Raw genomic sequence first — 17999 nt, forward strand, 5'->3', positions numbered from 1 at the left:
AGAGGCCCGCTTGTTGATTTCGGCAATTCTACACGACACCAAGAAGTGGACATTAAATTGAGTCACGTATTCTCACTGCCAAGTATATATTCTTCTTCTCTTCCAAGCTCCCTACCGGTATCAACTAGTCGTGCACAATGTGAGTTTCCCCGGCTGGTTGTATACGTTGTATATTCCCCCTCATCGGGCCTGACGTCATATCTAAACTGCACTATAACGTGAAGCTCAATTGAACTGACAAGTATACAGAAACAGTGATCTGATATTATTCACAATGGCCGAAACCAAGATGGAATACGTCCGGTACAAACACTATTCCCGCCAATATCAATGAATAGAAAACAGAACATACTAACAACGTCAATTAGCCTCGGAAACTCGGGACTAAAAATCTCAAAGATTATCCTGGGAACAATGGGCTACGGCAGCAAAGACTGGCAAGACTGGGTCCTGAACGAAGAAGACGCTCTGCCATTGATCGAGCACGCCTACAAGCGCGGCATCAACACCTGGGACACCGTGCGTCCCTCTCCCTGGATCTCAATCACGCAGCCCATACTAAAATTCAAGCTCAGGCGGACGTCTACTCCCACGGACGATCCGAAGAAATTCTCGGCAAAGCCCTGACAAAGTACCAAATCCCGCGCAACCGTGTGGTTATCATGACAAAGTGTTTCTTCGGCGTCGACGACGAAGGCAAATACCCACCGATCAGTGCATCCGGCCGAAACGACAACGACTTCGTCAACCGCGTAGGCCTATCGCGCAAACACATCTTCGATGCGGTGGACGCGAGCGTCGCCCGTCTAGGCACGTATATTGATGTGCTCCAGATTCATCGTCTTGATCGGGAGACGCCCCGTGAGGAGATTATGAAGGCTCTTAATGATGTTGTTGATAGTGGGAAGGTGAGGTATATTGGTGCTAGTTCGGTATGCATAATAATCCACATAAATATGGAGAGGGGCGTGTTTTCTAATGGTATTGATAGATGGCCGCCTGGGAATTCCAATCCCTCCAAAACATCGCCGCCAACCATGGCTGGCACAAATTCATCAGCATGCAAAACTACCACAACCTCCTGGCCCGCGAAGAGGAGCGCGAGATGATCCCGTACTGCCAAGACGCGGGCGTGGGAATTATCCCCTGGTCGCCAATTGCGCGAGGCGCGCTGGCTCGGCCGTATGATTCTCGTGGCACGGTGCGTGAAAACACGGATGGGGCGTTGAAGATGTTTGTGCGGGCTCGCGAGAGTGAGGCTGATAAGGCTATTATTGGGCGTGTCGAGGAGATTGCTAAGAAAAAGGGATTGAGTATGGCTCAGGTTGCTATTGCTTGGTCGCTTTCTCATGCTGGGGAGAATCCTATTCTTGGATTGCATAGTGTCGATCGGATTGATGAGGCTGTTGAAAGTATTGGGGTTACGTTGAGTGGGGAGGAGGTTGCTTATCTTGAGGAGCCTTATGTTCCTAGGGCTATTACTGCTCTTGAGAGGTAAATTGGGTTTGTGTAGGTTGTACCTCTAGGCTACAATTGAATAGTCGAGAATAAGATTGTTGGCTTGTGGATGTCTTTTGAGTGTGTTGTAGTTTCTCGATAGAAAACATGAGGAATGAGAAGTCTTTTTGAAGCCTCATAGTTGGAGGCTGAGTACTTCTACGTGACTTAGTGCGACTGATAGCTGAAGACATCGATAATTGGGTATTTTATTCATGTTCATCATGATGGTAAGATGGCTAGCGATGTACACGAAACAAGATCGAAGCATACACATATCGACTATGGAGAGACAATAAGACATGCGCCATGAGCACATGGGACATGGCAAGATAAGGAAGAAAAACCGGAACGAATATGCGAATATGCATGATGCTAGTTGGGATGCGACAGGAGTTGAGTCGACAAATGGGGAATAGGGAAAGGAAAGGGAATCGAAAAGAATTCAACAAGTATCCGTGCCAGACGGCTCGCTGTGTTGAATGGATGAGAACGCCCTTGGATGCTATGCTTTGGGATGACGTGTGGACTGGCCACCGTTGGGGTATGTAGAAAGAATGGAGGTCAATGGTTATCGTGTTTTCGGCTGAACATGTTGAAGAAGGTACTGAGACGGTGGCGACGTTTGAGTTTTGGGGTTGAATCGACTGCTTCTGGTTTGGGGGGTTCGGGCTTCTCTTTTCGATAGGTTTTCTGTGCTTGACGAGGGGTTGAAGCCGAAATGTCTTTGTCGGGTCCCGTAGATGTTGTGTTTTCCTTCTCCGGCTTGAGATTAGGAGCTTTCGACCGGGGAGGCGCTTCAGACGACTCTTCTGATGAAGAGGAATTCTGACGTATTGATGCAGGACGAGAGCGGGAAACGACAATGTCGCGACCATGCTCGCCCGTGGTGAACATGCTGTGTCGGTTTAGTCGGGTACTCAATCCCGAGGCAGAGCGTCGTTTGGCTCGCTCCATGAATGCGGCACCAGTCGAGTTTGAGCGCTTAGACAGGCTTCCAAATTGCTTGTCATCCGCCGCAGCTGCCGTATTGGAACGTCGAACACTTGAGATTGACATGCAGCGCTTGCCGCTGGATCCCTTTGTGGGGCTGGCTTCGTCATTGTCAGGGAAAGCATCGTGCTCATTCCTGGCTACTGTTGGAGAAGCATTTCTTGAAGATGACGGAGACACGACTGATCTTGCGCCGGAGGAAACCAAGTCGTCATAGCTGAAGTTGTGGGACCATCCCTCGCGGAAGGCGACCCAGATGCCGGTGGTGATGATCAGAGTTCGCAGTCCATCATCAAGTGTGACAATATTCGCGTCGAGGGGTGTGTCATCCGAGGCATCGCTCACTACGGACATAGCTGAAGTCGGAGTCGCAGGGCCAGTACCGGTCCGGGTGGTCATAGAGTACTCATCGTGCACTTCCAACTGATTGCGAGTCATGGAAGCAATGACAGGATGTCGGCGGGTAGTCGGGTCGATAACGCTAAAGGTGAATCGCTTGCCTTCGTCGCGGGAGTTCATTTCCGCCGGCGCAGTCATCCGACGGTTCCTCCCACCGCGTAAAGCCCATCGCATAACCTGCGGGCCATTCTCGGTCTGCGCAACAAACTCGTATGAACCACTTGGAAGGGGGGTTGCCTCCCAGACCGGTCCAAAGTTCAAACAGATCTCTGCCTTTCCTTTCAACCGAGCATCTTCTTGTGTCCTTTGACAGATGGTCGCCACGACCTCGCGATGGTCTTCAGCCTCGTCTTCTGAGCTGGCTTGTTTCTCGGGGATGCTGGTGACCGTTCGCTCGTATTGTTCACTGATAACGACAATTAAATCATACGGACCCAGTCCGTTTCTGGTGCGATAGATGGCAGGGAACTTGCGAGCCAGAAGGGGCAGGTATGAAGTCGACGGGAGGATGTCGACGACTGGCAGCGGCCGAGGTGTCTGCGACACCTGCTGCAGCTGTAAGAGGAGCTTAGGGCGAAATCGTAACCGTTTGTGACGAGCATGCGAGGCAGGATGAGCGAACTGGTAGGAAGTCTTGAGCCGCGTGGACTTCCGGCCAGATGTTGCACGGCTGGTACGAGGTCTAACGGGAAGCTGCTGTGGTTGTGATGCTTCCCCTTCGCTCTCTGCGGACTCGACCGGACTCATGCCCATGGCAGATGTGAGTCCCGAAATTAGCCCGGGACACGTCTCAGAAGCATCGGATTGTTTAGGCTTGTAAAAGGTGTTCAGCAATGGAAACGCTGACAAGGAGAACACTGGAGAGTTGACAGGAGGACTCGGATCATTTGTGTGGGCAGCTGCGGCGTCCGCTGTAAGGCCAAGATTCAACAGCATTCTTGAGCCCTAGCGGAGCCACATTGGAGTAGGTGCCAAGTTGTTTAGGTGAGGTATTCACGACATAGACCGGATTTCAACGCGTCAGCTGCGGGGAAAGTTCAGCCCAGACGTGTGTGGAGAGGAAAGTCCAGTTCGAGTCCAAAAATGAAGGAAAAAGCAAAATGAGGGAATGAAATGTATAGTCAAAGTGACACCTGCACTCAGATGTGAGGCTGGCTGATGCAAGGGGTAATATGATATTTACAAAGGAGAGAGCCAGAGACTGTACAGTGGGCGGTCAGCCTTATAGAAAAACCAGCAAAAGGCGCCTCAGTGGATCGGATCGTGAATAATGCAATTTGTGCCAACGGGATCGGCCTCGTACGGTCTCCGACTCATCCGGTTCCGCGGTGATCATTTTGCGAGCCTCCGAGGTCCGGGACGTCATGGTTACAAGGATTGTTGACTGGCTTCTTGGCAAGACCCATAAGCTATATGATTGAGGCAAATCCACGACTTTGAGAATTCTCATTTGTGCGAGTCAACGTTATACAAAGTGGGGATTTCCCGTTGTCACGCTCAGAGCAGACTTTTCCTCCCGAGGTATATATCGTGCCAAACCTTCATCTTCGGACGAATAGGTGCGCCGTGTCCACCTCCATCTCGGCATCGGTCTCGGCCACGGACATTACGTTGACTAAACTCCCCGGTCTGCCCATGCTACAAAGAACCGATATTTGCTTTGAGATAGAGTATTCTAGATTTCTGCTCAATGGGGCATGTTTCAAAGTGAGAATTGAGACTTCACAAAGGGAGAAATATAGCGATGGTCACGTGTGGCCATAGAGTTGATCTCCTATACTCCAACAGTACTCTGTACATGTAGCTTGCTCATGCAACTTAAGTTAATGATCACCTTAGCTTCGATCTAGGGGTAATCCTAGCTCCTTGTGGCGACCCAATAGTAAAGCATAAGGCTGAACGGATTTCCAAGGATCAGAAAGAAGTTTACCTGTTTCACTGTTGCCGAGGCTATTCCAAATGCGTCACAGTCATTGGATCTCCGGCCGTGACATCCGCTGACTAACTATGCACCCCTTTATGCCGAATCAACTTCTTCACTAGGACACCTATCCGCATTGGGAAGTTCCTCGGTCCTTATTCCTTAGTTCTGGGGCACAATGGCTTCAGCTCAGCCGACTCAAAGACCACCTCCCCTGTACGCCAAACTCCTGCGCTTGGACAACCCCATTCGCAGCTTGACAGTAGCCTTCTGGCTATGGAAGGCTGTGTTATACTTTGTTGTCGCCTACTGTCCAGGGGTGGGCTATGACACCTCCACCTCTTTGATATCGTATGCCGCCAGCCCAACGGTCGGCCAGTCAGAGGCACTCTCGGGACCCCTGAAATTCGCCAGATGGGATGCGATCTACTTCCTTGATATTGCTGAAAAGGGATACATTTATGAGCAAGAATGGGCCTTCGGCTGGGGTTACACTAAGCTTCTGTCTCTTTTCGTATCTGGTACATCCCTTCGTATCCCAAAGATATCAATTGGCAGGACTGATCACATTGAGTAGGCATCCAGCTCTCGGGCGGGAACACTGGGCCACACACCACTGCAGTGGTGGGAGTGGCTCTGTCCCATGTTGCCCATTATTTGTCCGTGTTGTCACTCTATCGCCTGTCAGCGAATATATTTGGCCATGCAACAGCTGCCCAGCATCTCATCTGCTTTTTGTCCGCAGCTTTGCACATTATCTCGCCAGCAGGCGCGTTTCTGTCCGCGCCATATGGAGAGTCGATCGTCTCTTTCCTCAACATGACCGGCTTCTACCTTTACTCGTCGTCTCTTATTGCTGAGCGCAATGGAGCAACTGGTCTGCGAGACTTCAGGGTCCTCACCTCTGCAGTTCTCTTTGCAGTGGCTACCATGGTCCGCAGTAATGGTGTTCTGAGTGGGTTCCTCTTCGCCTACGATGCGGTGATACTGTGTTGGAAGACCCTGATCCAGGGACCTACGCTGCACAACATGATTCGTTTGGCAGTTATCATTCTCGGCGGTTCGATCGTTGCATCTGGGATGGTCATTCCGCAATTCTTGGCTTACCGCATGTACTGCCTGTCCGAGACTGATCTTCAGCCATGGTGCGAGTGGGCGATGCCAAGTATCTACGGCTGGGTCCAGAATCACTATTGGTAACTAGAGATTCTCCAGTAGTCGTTGACCTTGGTTTACTAACTTCTTTCTAGGGATGTCGGGTTCCTGCGATATTGGACCATCTCCAACCTCCCCCTTTTCTTGCTGGCCGGGCCAATGCTGGCTGTCTTATGTCGATCCGCTGCATGGGGGTTGCAGAGCCCTTCTTCCTCGTCAACCAGCCCCGGGTCCATGCTCACTCGGCTAGCAGTTCCCCAGGGTCTGTTGGCCGTCATGGCATTTACTAGCTATCACGTGCAGATCATCAACCGTATCTCGTCGGGATATCCTCTGTGGTATTGGTTCCTAGTTACCAGTGCTGTGGACACCGCCTCGAGTTCGCCCAAGCTGAGCCGCACGCTTGTGATCGCCGTATACAGCATGGTGGCTTATGCAATGATCCAAGGGGTTCTATTCGGTTCTTTCTTACCCCCGGCTTGAGGGGCTATGATTAATGAACTACAGTGGCAATCTAATTAGGTGGCTTAACCTTTTTTGTCATTGAGGAGTGCCACAAGCCTATCTGCGTCTATCTCCGAGCTTCTAAAAGTCGGATGACTCATGCTTAACAACGACATATGAAAATATTCTGTCATTTAAATATCGAACTCTGTATAATATTACCAGGTCTTTACTCTGTACACAAGCAGTGCTATTTCACATAGTTTAGATGATATACCCGTGTTGGCTACGTAAGAACTGGCCAAGACCCTTGAAATACAGACGTCCCGGTTGGGCTGCTTGCGTACGTTGTCTGCCTAAGAGTCAGGTGCCGTCCAAAATTATAAAGACATCAAATAGAATACCTAGCAACTACAATATCTCAGACCTTCAAATGAATTGTAACCAATTCTTGTGTTTCCACTCTTGAGCTGTTACTGTAGAATTATGTCATCACAACCTCAACTTCTCATCTCCTTGAAGCTCTGAGCTTTTGATCTTCCTGTTCTCCTCTTTCCCTTCGCCATTTACAACTCTAAAAGAACCGGCCAGATTAAGACCTTTCACGATAATCCGAGCCTATCCATCCCCTGGTTTCGCTTCACCTGCGCAGCCTGCAACATAGTCTCCGGTTCCAGATCCGCACATATTTTAGGAGAAGCTTGACTTTATCCAAGTACGCCATTTCAAAGATCTTATTGTGATTTGAGAGACTTTGGTGAAACATCGGGGTTGCTGACGTATTGCCAGAGCTCACCCGACGGCAACGGCCACTCCTCACCTCACCTCCACCATTCCTCTCCCTACCTCTTCCATCCGACTATGGACGCCTCAACCCCCAAGGCGATTCTCACATCCGACAATTTCCATCATGCACTAGATCTTTCACGGGCTACCTCACCCGGTGGTGAGCCCGCCGCCGTGAATTGCGAAGGCAAGCCCATAGCCCGCGTGCGACCCCGAACCTACCCATACTTCAAATACCTCCCCTACGAGCTGGAAAATGAGACCGAAAGAGATCAAAATCTGCGAGAGATCTTAGATCAGCTTTACATTGCCGTCGAGGCTGGCGACTTCAGCCCCGGAGCAGTGCACTGGACACGCGAGCTTCGCGGCTGGCTGTCGCTGAAGTTTGATCCAACCCGCAAGGAGCGCATCAACCTGGTGAAATTGTACTATGAGCTCGCTCTGGCTCCTGGTATTGACCCCACGGTCGCCGAGCGATTCGCGAGCATGTTCATGTTCCTCACCAAGTAAGCTCATCTCCATGTGCTAATGCAGGACTAATGCGGCTGCTAATCTGGAATCTGGAATGTAGGCGCAAGCACTATCTAAGACCGGTGAAGGACTTGGTGTTAGACTGGAAGCCCCTTTACAAAGAGCTCAAGGCTTTCGTCCTGCCCACCGAATCGGGCCTCGTTCACTCGACCAATTTGAAGCGCAATGTCAAGACATTGACCAAGCTATGCGCCTTCGCCCAATTGTTCATCGATCCTTCTGAGCTTCCCGCTATGCTTGAGGAGTTCTTGCCGCATTATACCACGTCTTTCTCTGAAGGCGCTTTTGTTGTAGCAGGGCTCATTAATTTGCTGCTTCCGACATCGCCGCCTCCCGGATCACGACCGGACCTCCTACCGCAGACACATTTGCCTACACATTTCCATCTATGGTCGTTGGTTGGTCGCTCGAAGACGTTTGATACGACCTATTTGGATTACCTTTCCCGGTTGGCCAGAGATTCTTTGCCGGCCGCTAATATTCCATTCTCTGAGCATGGTATCTTCACAAAGGAGCAGTCTGCTCTTATTTTCACGGCGATCCTGAGGCTGTTGGAGATCCCTGTTGGTCAGTCAACTTCTCCATACAGTGCCCTGGTAGATATTTCATCCGGCCTGGGTATAATGCTAGATAGAGATTCGCGGAAGCATCCAGTCGCCCACCACATTGCTCGATGGATTGTGATGTCGCTTTCCCCTGCTTGCGTGGATTCGGAAGACTCTATCCTTTCACAGTTGGAGGGACTCATCCAAGCTGTTGAGACCTTCTTCCATCCTTCGAACTCTGGTGGTTGGACGAAGACTCTATCGCAGCTAGTGTATTACTTGACTGACTTCTTCGTGATGCGTTGGAACCGCGAACAGAGTGAGGAAATGGACATCCCAGCAGAGCGCCGTCTGACTGAGCCCCTCAAGCGTCGTTTCGTGCTTTGCATCCGGGATGTGATCTTCATGGGTATTTATGCCAAAAGTGGAACTGCGATGACCTTCTCTCTTTCGACTCTGCAGGGTCTGGCCTACCTGGAACCGCATTTAATTCTTCCTGGAGCTTTGCAGAGAATTTACCCTGCGCTGCAAGGGCTGGTTGAGGTTCACCGAACCACTTCTTCTCTTCGTGCTATGCAGGTGCTTTCTCGTATTATTACTCGCACCAAGGGCTATCGTTGCCATATGACTACGTTGCTCGGACTTGCGCTTCCTGGTATTGATGCCAATGATCTCGAGAAGTCACTTCATGCTTTGTCCTTCATCCAATCAGCATGTTATAACATCCCCATGGTGGACTTGACCCAAGGACGCGAGGATGTCAACTGCAATATGCTTGCCATGCAATGGATCTCTGGCGAGATGGAGAGAATGGAAGAGCAAGGAGCAGACATCAAGCTAGATTACGATACAGAGCTGGATGATGAGACCGAAGAAATGATTCTGCGATCTTCAACATGCGGTTTCGGCGACTTCACGATATCTTTTTTGGGTCGTGTATTCACCCTATTGGAGAACCTGCCCGATGTCTCCAGGGTACGGAACGGTTCCCCCGAAGAGAACATTGTGAACACTCTCCCTGCTACCTTCATGCCTTTGCTTGCCTCACTGTCTCCCGAGTATTACGATATCGCTCTCAGCAAGATTGTCGATTTCGTCTCGAACCATGTCATCCACCAGGCCCGTGATGCAATGGCCTTCATTTGCAATGCTCTTTGCAAGGTCAATCCCGAGAAGGCTCTCAAGCGTTTCATCCCGGTGTTGACTCAAGCAATTCGCACTGAGATTGAGGACAATGGTGCTGGATCGACCAGAACCACTGGTACAGATGTCTTGCCTCGTGACCGTGGTTTAGTCTGGAATGTCAGTATGCTCAGCATGTGTGTGGTACACGTCGGAAGCGCTGTGATTGGCCACCGCCAAGAGCTTTTCGATATTGCAGTCTACATGCAGCAGAAGTGCCGCGGTATTCCTACGGTCCACATCTCCAACTTCATCCACCACCTCTTGCTCAACTTGACTGGAACTTATACCAATGATTTCTCTCTCTACGAGCCTTCAGTTGCCGCGGAAGGTATCGAGCCTAAGCTTTGGAGCTACAAGCCCGATATCCACAACCTCAACATCAAGTGGCATGTGCCGAAGCACGAAGAGATCGAGTTTGCTGTGGACGTCTTCAAAAGCCAGGCGGAGTCTGCCTTGAAGCACTTGTCCTCGCTGACACACGAGACATCAAGTGTCAAACGTGACGGAAGTGGTAAAGATTGGTCAGATGATGTTACTCGAAACCTTGTGCTTCTGCGACTCGTCCTGTCTGGAATCTCTGTCCTCTTCGATCCTAAGGCCGCGTCTACTACAACACAACAAGCCACAAGTGCTACCTCCGGGGATGTTGAGATGGCAGATGCAGCTTCAAATGGCGTCGAGGAAGACGCTGATGCCACTTTGGACAACTCTGACGACGCAACCATCAGACAGGCATTCGCTTACCCAACTGGGTATTCCCTCAAAGAGGGCGACCCCTTGTACACCACCATTCACGAAATTCGTGAGCGAACTGGCTGGGTCTTGCATGAGGTACATCGGTTCTTGAGTGATAAGCAGGAGGATGATGTTCCTTGCTTCGGTGCTCTTTACTCCGCTTACCGGTCATGGTTTGTCGATGTGGGCATTGAGAGGTCCGCCCACGTTCTCGACCGCGTCACTCGGCTTCTAGCCGCAGATATTCATCCTTACAAGATGAGTGGTATCCGCAAGGACTACCCCAGACCCCTTCTTATCCGCAGAGCCAACGTCTACCATCTTCAACGTCTGCGTCACAATGCGTCTCCTCGTCCTAGATCTAAGCTTGATGAGGTTCTCCTTCTCGATCTGGCTGAATCTTGCGTCTCTCTGTACACAGAGACCCGCCGCAACGCTCAGAACGCAGGAGAATCTGCACTCAAGGCCGTCTACGGCGGTAGACTGCTCGTGATCCCACCTCTGCTGAAGGCACTGCAGAAGGGTGTGAAGGAGAATGACCATGCCCGCATCAAGGGTGCTCTCTTCTCCTTGCTCCTGAGTAGCGTCGCCAAAATTGTCGGGCGCCATTGGAAGTATGCGCCAACATTGATCAAGACATTCATCGACGCTAGCGCCGTTGATAAGCCTTCCGTGCAGAAGATCTGCTCCACCGCCGTATTCCAGGTCATGGACTACGGTCGTGCTATGGAGCGAATGGCTATCCTAGACCAAGGCATTGTGGAAGCAATTGCCCCCTCTGGAGATTTCGGCGACCAGATCGAGAAGAAGCGTGTGGTTATTAATAAGAAGCGTGCTGCCATCGAAAAGAAAAAGGCCGACTTGGCCGAAGAGCTGGTGAACCTGGCTCGGGTATCGCACTGGAAGATTGCCAGTCGTGCCGCCACCATCGTTATCACCATGGGTCTCCGCTTCGACTATATTGCCAGCGACAACCTCATCGAACTGATGACACTTGGTTCTATTGACGATCACCCTGGCTTGCGAGGCATGTACTCCCAGGCTCTCATTGCGCTGTTCACAATGATTGATGTTCGTGCCATCTGCACTCACGAGTACAAGAACTACATCCTTGGCCACCAACGTTTCCCGTCCAAGATCAAGGTGGCAACAAAGCCCTACGAGGAAGGATATACTGAAGAGTACTTATCTAGCTTCGCAAAGCCCGAGGCCGAGTATTATGTTGATCACGACTTCCCTGGTTGGCTCGTGTGGGGCAAGTCTATGCCTGCTTACAAGTCCAATGTGGCACGAGATATAGAGTACGATGAGGTCGAGTGGAACATCCGCACAAAGATGGGCAAGCTGTTTACTCGCGAGTGGTTCTCTAAGTTCTTCATGTACCTGAAGCAGGAGCCGCGAGACCCATCTGCTGATAAGTTCCGCATGTCTGCTGCGATGATGCTTCTCTACGCATTTGAACTTATGATCCGGGATGAGCTTACAGCAGTTACATTCGAGGAAATCCAGGAAGAGATCAAGGTCGTCTTCGAAGACGGAAGTGACAAGCACCAGCACCGTGCTACTGCTGAAATCCTTGGCGCTCTGATCTCCTCCGTAACGGATACCAGCGTGGACAAGCGGACAAAGGTCTGGGAATATGCTTTCCCTATCGTGAGGAAGATCTTCACCGATGGTCTCACCCCTGAGAACTCTGGTTACTGGACAACCTTCCTCCACATGATCCTGCAATGTCGTGATCCTCGTCGAGCCTGGCCTTTGGTTGACTGGCTCTCTGGTTTCCGTCTGGACATGTCCACCAATGCTGCCTTCAAGGAGAGTTCCAAGATTAACCTTTTGCATCAGTGCATCATCGATGCTGGTTGGCACTTCCAGCTGGAGAAACCAATTGTGGAAGACTTCCTTGCTCATCTCGATCATCCTTACAAGGGCGTCCGTGAAGCCATGGGACAGACGCTTGCAACTATATACCGTACGAGGTACCACGAGTCATACCCCGATCTCAAGCATCTGCTCGAGGCACAAAAGTCGTCCTCGTCTGTTGGCACATACCCCTACCTGCCCACCGACGAGTTCTCGAAGATGGTCCGTGGAGTCTTCACGCAGATTGAAGAATGGCGCAAAGCCAGAACCCCTGGCCAGCAGACACCATCATCCTACACCTCTGGTAGTAAGACTGTCCTCCTTTGGCTGGATTCGACTCTGTCTTCTCACGAGTGCACCCAACTCGTCCCATTCTTCCCTGATGTGTTCACCGCGCAACTCCTGCACATGATGGACGTAAAGGAAGACCCAGAGCTCCAATCCCTCGCATACCACGTCTTCCGACACCTCCCCAACATCCCATACCCAGCCGAGAAAGGCTCCGAATTCATCCAATCTCTCATCCGCATAGGACAAACATCCCCCTCATGGCACCAGCGTCTCCGCGTCATGATCAACATCCAGATCATCTACTTCCGCCGTCTGTTCCTTCTCGATCCCGCCGACCGCGACAAACTCTTCGAATGCATCGCCTCCATGCTCGAAGACCCGCAGCACGAAGTCCGGGCCGGTGCCTCGGCTACCTTGTCCGGCATGGTTCGCTGCTCTCCAATCTTCCTGCGAGAGAAGATGGTCAAGCGCTTCCATGATCGCTTCACAAAGGTCCTAGTCGAGAACCCTCTTCCCAAAAAACCAAAGAACTTCCGCTCTGGAATCTCCTCCGCCGTCTCCTCAGGCGCCGGCACTCCAACCCCAGAACACAACCGACTCATTATTGTTCGCCACGGTGCCGTCCTCGGTCTTGGAGCTTTGATCCAGGCTTTCCCATACAACAGTCCTCCTCCTCACTGGATGCCCGAGGCTTTGACGTCGCTCAGTATTCGTGCCGCCAATGATCCCGGCATCGTCGGATCAAGTGTCAAGTCCATTATCAGTGAGTTCAAGAAGACTCGTCAAGATACTTGGCATATCGACGCAAAGGTTAGTTTAGTAATCCCCATTCATCACTCTATACTGGGATTCCTCCCTTCTTTTTATCGCAAGTATCTAACATGCTTTTCAGGCCTTCACTTCGGATCAACTCGAGGATCTATCGGGTGTTCTATGGAAGAGCTACTTTGCTTAGATGTGAGGTGTGATTGGTGCTATATGGATAGGAATGTTGTTCATTCCTTTTGGTTAGGCTGTCTTGATAGCAATGTTATTAATCACCATTCAACATGTACATATTGTCGCTCTAGGAACCTGGTTCGTGGAAGTTCTTAGTCCTGGAATTGAAGACTTCTGTAATTCTTATTGGTTTTCTGGTGGATTTAAAATTCGAAATACAACAGTGGTTGTAAGTCTGTTCACATTGCCCTAAAGCATTAGACAGTCTACACGAACACCTCGAAACAAATGTACTATATTATGCATTATTCTGTCTTAACTTGGCCTCTCTTCTGTATTCTCTTTTTTGTCATTTCAGGAGCTTTGGATCGATCATCCAGATCATTTAGCGGTGGGGGTTGTGAAGGATTTATGGCCACTATTCTAATACACCTTTTGCCTGTGGATCGGGGGTCTCCTACTTAAAACCTTGTAGTATTCCACTGCTTTTGAGGCTTTCAATTGATTTATAAAGCTGGCAATAGATGACGTCTGGTTATTACAAAATCTTTTTTCAAGTGCAGCTGTGCCAGATATATATATACATCGAGTTGCCAACATTTTAAACAGCAAACTGAGTGGCACTCCACAAGTATCAAGCAACACATATAATCCTATAAAAATCCAGCTAAAGCACGCCTTTCAAACTATTGAGACATATCTCGGAAATCTGATACACTTTGACGCACCGTGTATCACAGCATGAATCCGGTATGACAAGTGTGCAGTTCATAGAGACAAACACCCGAAAGAGAACAAATTACGAGCTTAGATGCTTCGTGCTGCATTAGTATTTCCATTGGAAGTGAAATAAATATCTAGTTCCAACAAGACATTACGCGGTCCTTCGTCGAAGATGGAGTCAACAACGCGTAGTGATGACATCGTACGCACCAAACCCTAGCCCCGTCCCAAAGTTATCAATCAAATCCCGAGAGCTTGAGATTTCGATGGTCACTGTGAACATGCTGAGATTCATCTCCACGCTCTAGATTGTCTACACTGACACGGCTTTAGAACGTGGTCTCACCAAAGCATGCCCTCGCTCTCTTTCTCTTTCAAGACCTAAACCTGGACGCAGAACAACCACAATGAAGATATATCCAAGAAACAGAGCACAGTCAACATTCCGACTGAGATCAAACACTGTCTTCTGGTCTCGCCGATGGATCTGGTTCCGCTGGCTAGGATATCTAACCTGTCTGGTCACCGTCTTCCGCGTCTACTCATATCTCGCCCAGAACCCAGAGACGAATCTACTCCGGACCCCTTTCAATTCTTTTTATCTGCCGGGCATCCTTCAACCGGGCCAGTATCAGCAAATCTTAGGTTTTGCGCCTGCGACAGATGACGTGCCATATGAGGACCCCGATGTGGATGAGATGGGAATGGTGCATGACCGGAGGTTTGAGATCCAATAATCCTACAATTGAATCGCATGGAAGTTAATCTAAGATATTGGTCTTCCCAGAGATAAGCAATTTTACCTCGGTGGTACTCTCACCCTAACAAGTATCAAATCCGTCAACCCGTCGCACCCAGTCCCGTTCATCTACGACCCATACCCAGCATACAACAGTCGAAAATGGAAAACGCAATACCACGGCCAATTCCAACCATGCATGGGTCCGCGAGGCCATTTCCTCGACCGCAAACGACCAGAAGATATGGTCCAAGTCTACAAAGGTCAACAAACCGGGTTTCCCGAACCGAAATTTGGATCGTACGAGGCAATGGAGCTAGACGGCGAAGTCTGCACAGATCGCTACTCCCGCTTTGGAGCATATGGTTTTGATGAACATGGCGAAGATGAATTGTCTGGTTTCTCACGGCCACCCGCTGTACCCTGGTATCGCGTTGATTGGCACAAATTGCAATCTCAATGTCTGGAACGGAATGCTGGGCGGTATAAGACGAGTGATGTGTTGAACATTTCTATGCAGAGTCCGCTGGCTTTTGATCTTCCTGATACTCCTCATAAGACGTGGGGCTCGCCTCCTATTTCGGCGTCGAATGTGAAGCAGTACCATCCTCGTACCGCGCTGCTGATCAGGGCTTGGAATGGGCTGAATTGGAAGCCGCATCATCGGGAATATCTGCGTGCGCTGATTATGGAGCTTTCCTTGCATTCTGGTGGGGAGTATCAGATCTTTCTTTTGATTCATGTTAAAGATGATGAGATGCCTATTTTCTCGGATGCTAAGACGATCAATCGGCTTAAGAGTTCTATTCCCGAGGAATTTCGGAGTATGACTCTGTTCTTCAATAACAAACTCTTGGAGGCTTGGTATCCGAAGATAGAAGAACACAGGTGAATTATTCCTTCGAGTACGGGAACTTGGAAGATCTACTTGTTGACATAACATCCAGTCCCCAGCTTCAACACCACCAACCACTGCAGATATTCGCCCAGTTATATCCCAACTTCGACTACTATTGGCAACTCGAAATGGACGGTCGACACACAGGACACATCTATCACTTCCTCAAACAATCAATCTCATTCGCAAGAGCCCAACCACGAAAATACCTCTGGGAACGAAACGCCTACTTCTACACCCCCGGCGCACACGGCAACTGGAGCGAGTTTACCTCGATGGTCGACAAAAGTCTACAAGGCCTCTCAAGCCAAACAGTTTGGGGCCCAGTATCCGGCACAGGAATCAGACCACTAGGCCCAGACCCGCCAGTCCCACACCCAGACTACGACAACTACACCTGGGGCGTAGGCGAAGAAGCAGACTTCATAACCTTCCTCCCAATCTTCAATCCAAAAGACACAGAATGGACATTCCCCAACAAAATCTGGAACTTCAAATACGACGACGAAACGCCGCGCCGTGCAGCTGTTATCACAATGGGCCGGTACTCGAAACGGCTGCTCGATTTGATCCATTATGCACAGGCGACGAAGGGACTGGGTCTAGCTTCCGAGATGACTGGCGCGTCGTGGTCGCTTTTCCATGGTCTTAAGGCTGTGTATGTTCCGCATCCTATCTATGCTGATGGTCTGTGGACCCCGCAGGAACTGGCGCGCATTTATAACCCTGGCACGCCAGAGAATATTAATGGGGGGCCGGATAGTATTTGGAATTTTGGTCATGTTTTTGATCATATTACTTATCGGCTTTCGTATATGTTTACCACGCATAGTGCTGAGGATTTGTATAGACGTTGGTTAGGGTTTCGAACTGCAGAGCATGAGGGTGGGAAGATGGTGAGTTTGTTGAATCAAGTGTTGCTTCTTTGGATGGCTTGCTGATGTTTGCTTCTCTGTAGTTGTATGAGGATCGCTTTGGGAGGCATTGTTTTCCGTCTATGTTTCTACATACGATTAAGAATACTGCTCGTGAGATCGGACAAGACAGGGCTGTTCCGTGATGTACTCGAGGTTGATGGTCTTCGTCGAATGTTGACTGTCTATTGCTTTTGGTGATGTGGAGGACGAGATACACATTTGGGACATATTGACATTTTAATATTCAATCAAGATGAGATAATAGCAATGTGAGAATGTTGATGCTGACAGTAACACTACCTGGACATGAGCAGCAACCCAAAATAGAACCAGGTTCATTTGTGCACTGTCCGTAAAATAAATAGGAATTGCTGCGGCAAGAATCGAACGCTAGCGAGTTTGAGAGACGTCAGATTTCCCCTTTGGGAAACGAACATGTTATGATGGCAAAAAAGGGACTAGAACCTAACCCAGAGATCCCTGTGGTCTAGTCGGTTCGGCTGGAACACCGGTGCACCCCCTCCCCATTCTCTCCTGTACTTCCTTCTTCTGCACCCCGAGCTGTGGACCGATCCACAGTTTCGAAGGGATTCCGAGGTGGAGGTAGAAGCCAGGGGGCTCCTGTAGCAAGTAGTGAAAGACTTGCCTACCTACCTGAACGCCATCCACGCGGTGGTTAAATTTAACGGTCTGCTCCAAAATTGTCTGCTTTTTTTGTTTGGCTTCTGCTTTTCATGCAGCTTGAGTTCACTGTTCAAGGTTCGTTCGCCTGGCCAAACATTTCAATGTTTGTTTACCTCTGGGGTCCACCAACTTTGATACTGCGCACTGACCTCACCCGTCCACGGCCCGGTCCCGTACCACCACACCACTTTCGTGCAGGGATCACAGTCCAATACCCTGCCATTCATAGACTCTGCTTAAAAATTGATGAATTCTTCGGGTTGATACCACAACAATTAGAATGATGATTGGTGATGATGGTGAGGCAGGGTAGATCCGTGGGCATCGAAGGCCATGGCGGTCTTAACAGCAGTAGCAAGACATGGGTGGGCAATGATGGGGACCTGGAATAACGGTGAATGGTTATGTGCAATGTGGATGGTGAGCAATCCGCATGGCGAACATAGAGAAAATAAGCACAATTGCACAGGAGATCGGGAAAGCATAACCTGGTTTGTTTTCTACAGTACCCATGTGCCAAGTATGTATTTTCGCGATCTTTCTTCGATCATGATGATCATCCAGACCTCCTAGAGTCCAGATACAAAGCAGTAAAACTTGTGTGTATCATTGGAACCGGACTTATCCATGTAGAGAACTAGACTATTTTGAAAAACTTTTGGTTCAAGATTCTTCAATTGATCACCCTGGGTGAAATCATGCAATGCTAGTGAAAGTTACTAATAGACTGCCACACTGGCCATGCAAGGTAAAG

General features: G+C 49.8%; 5 protein-coding genes across 5 annotated transcripts; 4 read left to right on the forward strand and 1 right to left on the reverse strand.

Moving 5' to 3' along the window:
• Positions 1-274: 274 nt before the first annotated feature.
• On the forward strand, positions 275-1498 carry N7508_007795 (aldo/keto reductase; the record flags this gene model as incomplete). Its single annotated transcript, XM_058465859.1, has 4 exons — positions 275-303; positions 369-519; positions 576-932; positions 992-1498. The coding sequence occupies 4 exons, from the start codon at positions 275-277 to the stop codon at positions 1496-1498; spliced, it is 1044 nt and encodes a 347-aa protein (XP_058317187.1).
• A 563-nt stretch (positions 1499-2061) lies between these two features.
• N7508_007796 (uncharacterized protein) lies at positions 2062-3825 on the reverse strand (the record flags this gene model as incomplete). The annotated part of the gene is made up of 1 exon (XM_058465860.1): positions 2062-3825. One exon carries the CDS (start codon positions 3823-3825, stop codon positions 2062-2064), a length of 1764 nt encoding a protein of 587 aa, XP_058317188.1.
• Positions 3826-4988: 1163 nt separating this feature from the next.
• N7508_007797 (uncharacterized protein) lies at positions 4989-6448 on the forward strand (the record flags this gene model as incomplete). Its single annotated transcript, XM_058465861.1, has 3 exons — positions 4989-5331; positions 5388-6006; positions 6061-6448. The coding sequence occupies 3 exons, from the start codon at positions 4989-4991 to the stop codon at positions 6446-6448; spliced, it is 1350 nt and encodes a 449-aa protein (XP_058317189.1).
• Positions 6449-7270: 822 nt separating this feature from the next.
• On the forward strand, positions 7271-13300 carry N7508_007798 (proteasome activator BLM10; the record flags this gene model as incomplete). Its single annotated transcript, XM_058465862.1, has 3 exons — positions 7271-7701; positions 7767-13155; positions 13238-13300. 3 exons carry the CDS (start codon positions 7271-7273, stop codon positions 13298-13300), a joined length of 5883 nt encoding a protein of 1960 aa, XP_058317190.1.
• A 1114-nt stretch (positions 13301-14414) lies between these two features.
• Positions 14415-16704, forward strand: N7508_007799 (DUF3405 domain-containing protein; the record flags this gene model as incomplete). The annotated part of the gene is made up of 4 exons (XM_058465863.1): positions 14415-14728; positions 14795-15634; positions 15694-16540; positions 16603-16704. The coding sequence occupies 4 exons, from the start codon at positions 14415-14417 to the stop codon at positions 16702-16704; spliced, it is 2103 nt and encodes a 700-aa protein (XP_058317191.1).
• Between the last annotated feature and the right edge of the window lie 1295 nt (positions 16705-17999).

This window comes from Penicillium antarcticum (genome assembly GCF_028974205.1).
Source record: "Penicillium antarcticum strain IBT 31339 chromosome Unknown utg000008l_segment0_segment0, whole genome shotgun sequence".
In the NCBI taxonomy this organism is placed as follows: Eukaryota; Fungi; Ascomycota; class Eurotiomycetes; order Eurotiales; family Aspergillaceae; genus Penicillium; species Penicillium antarcticum.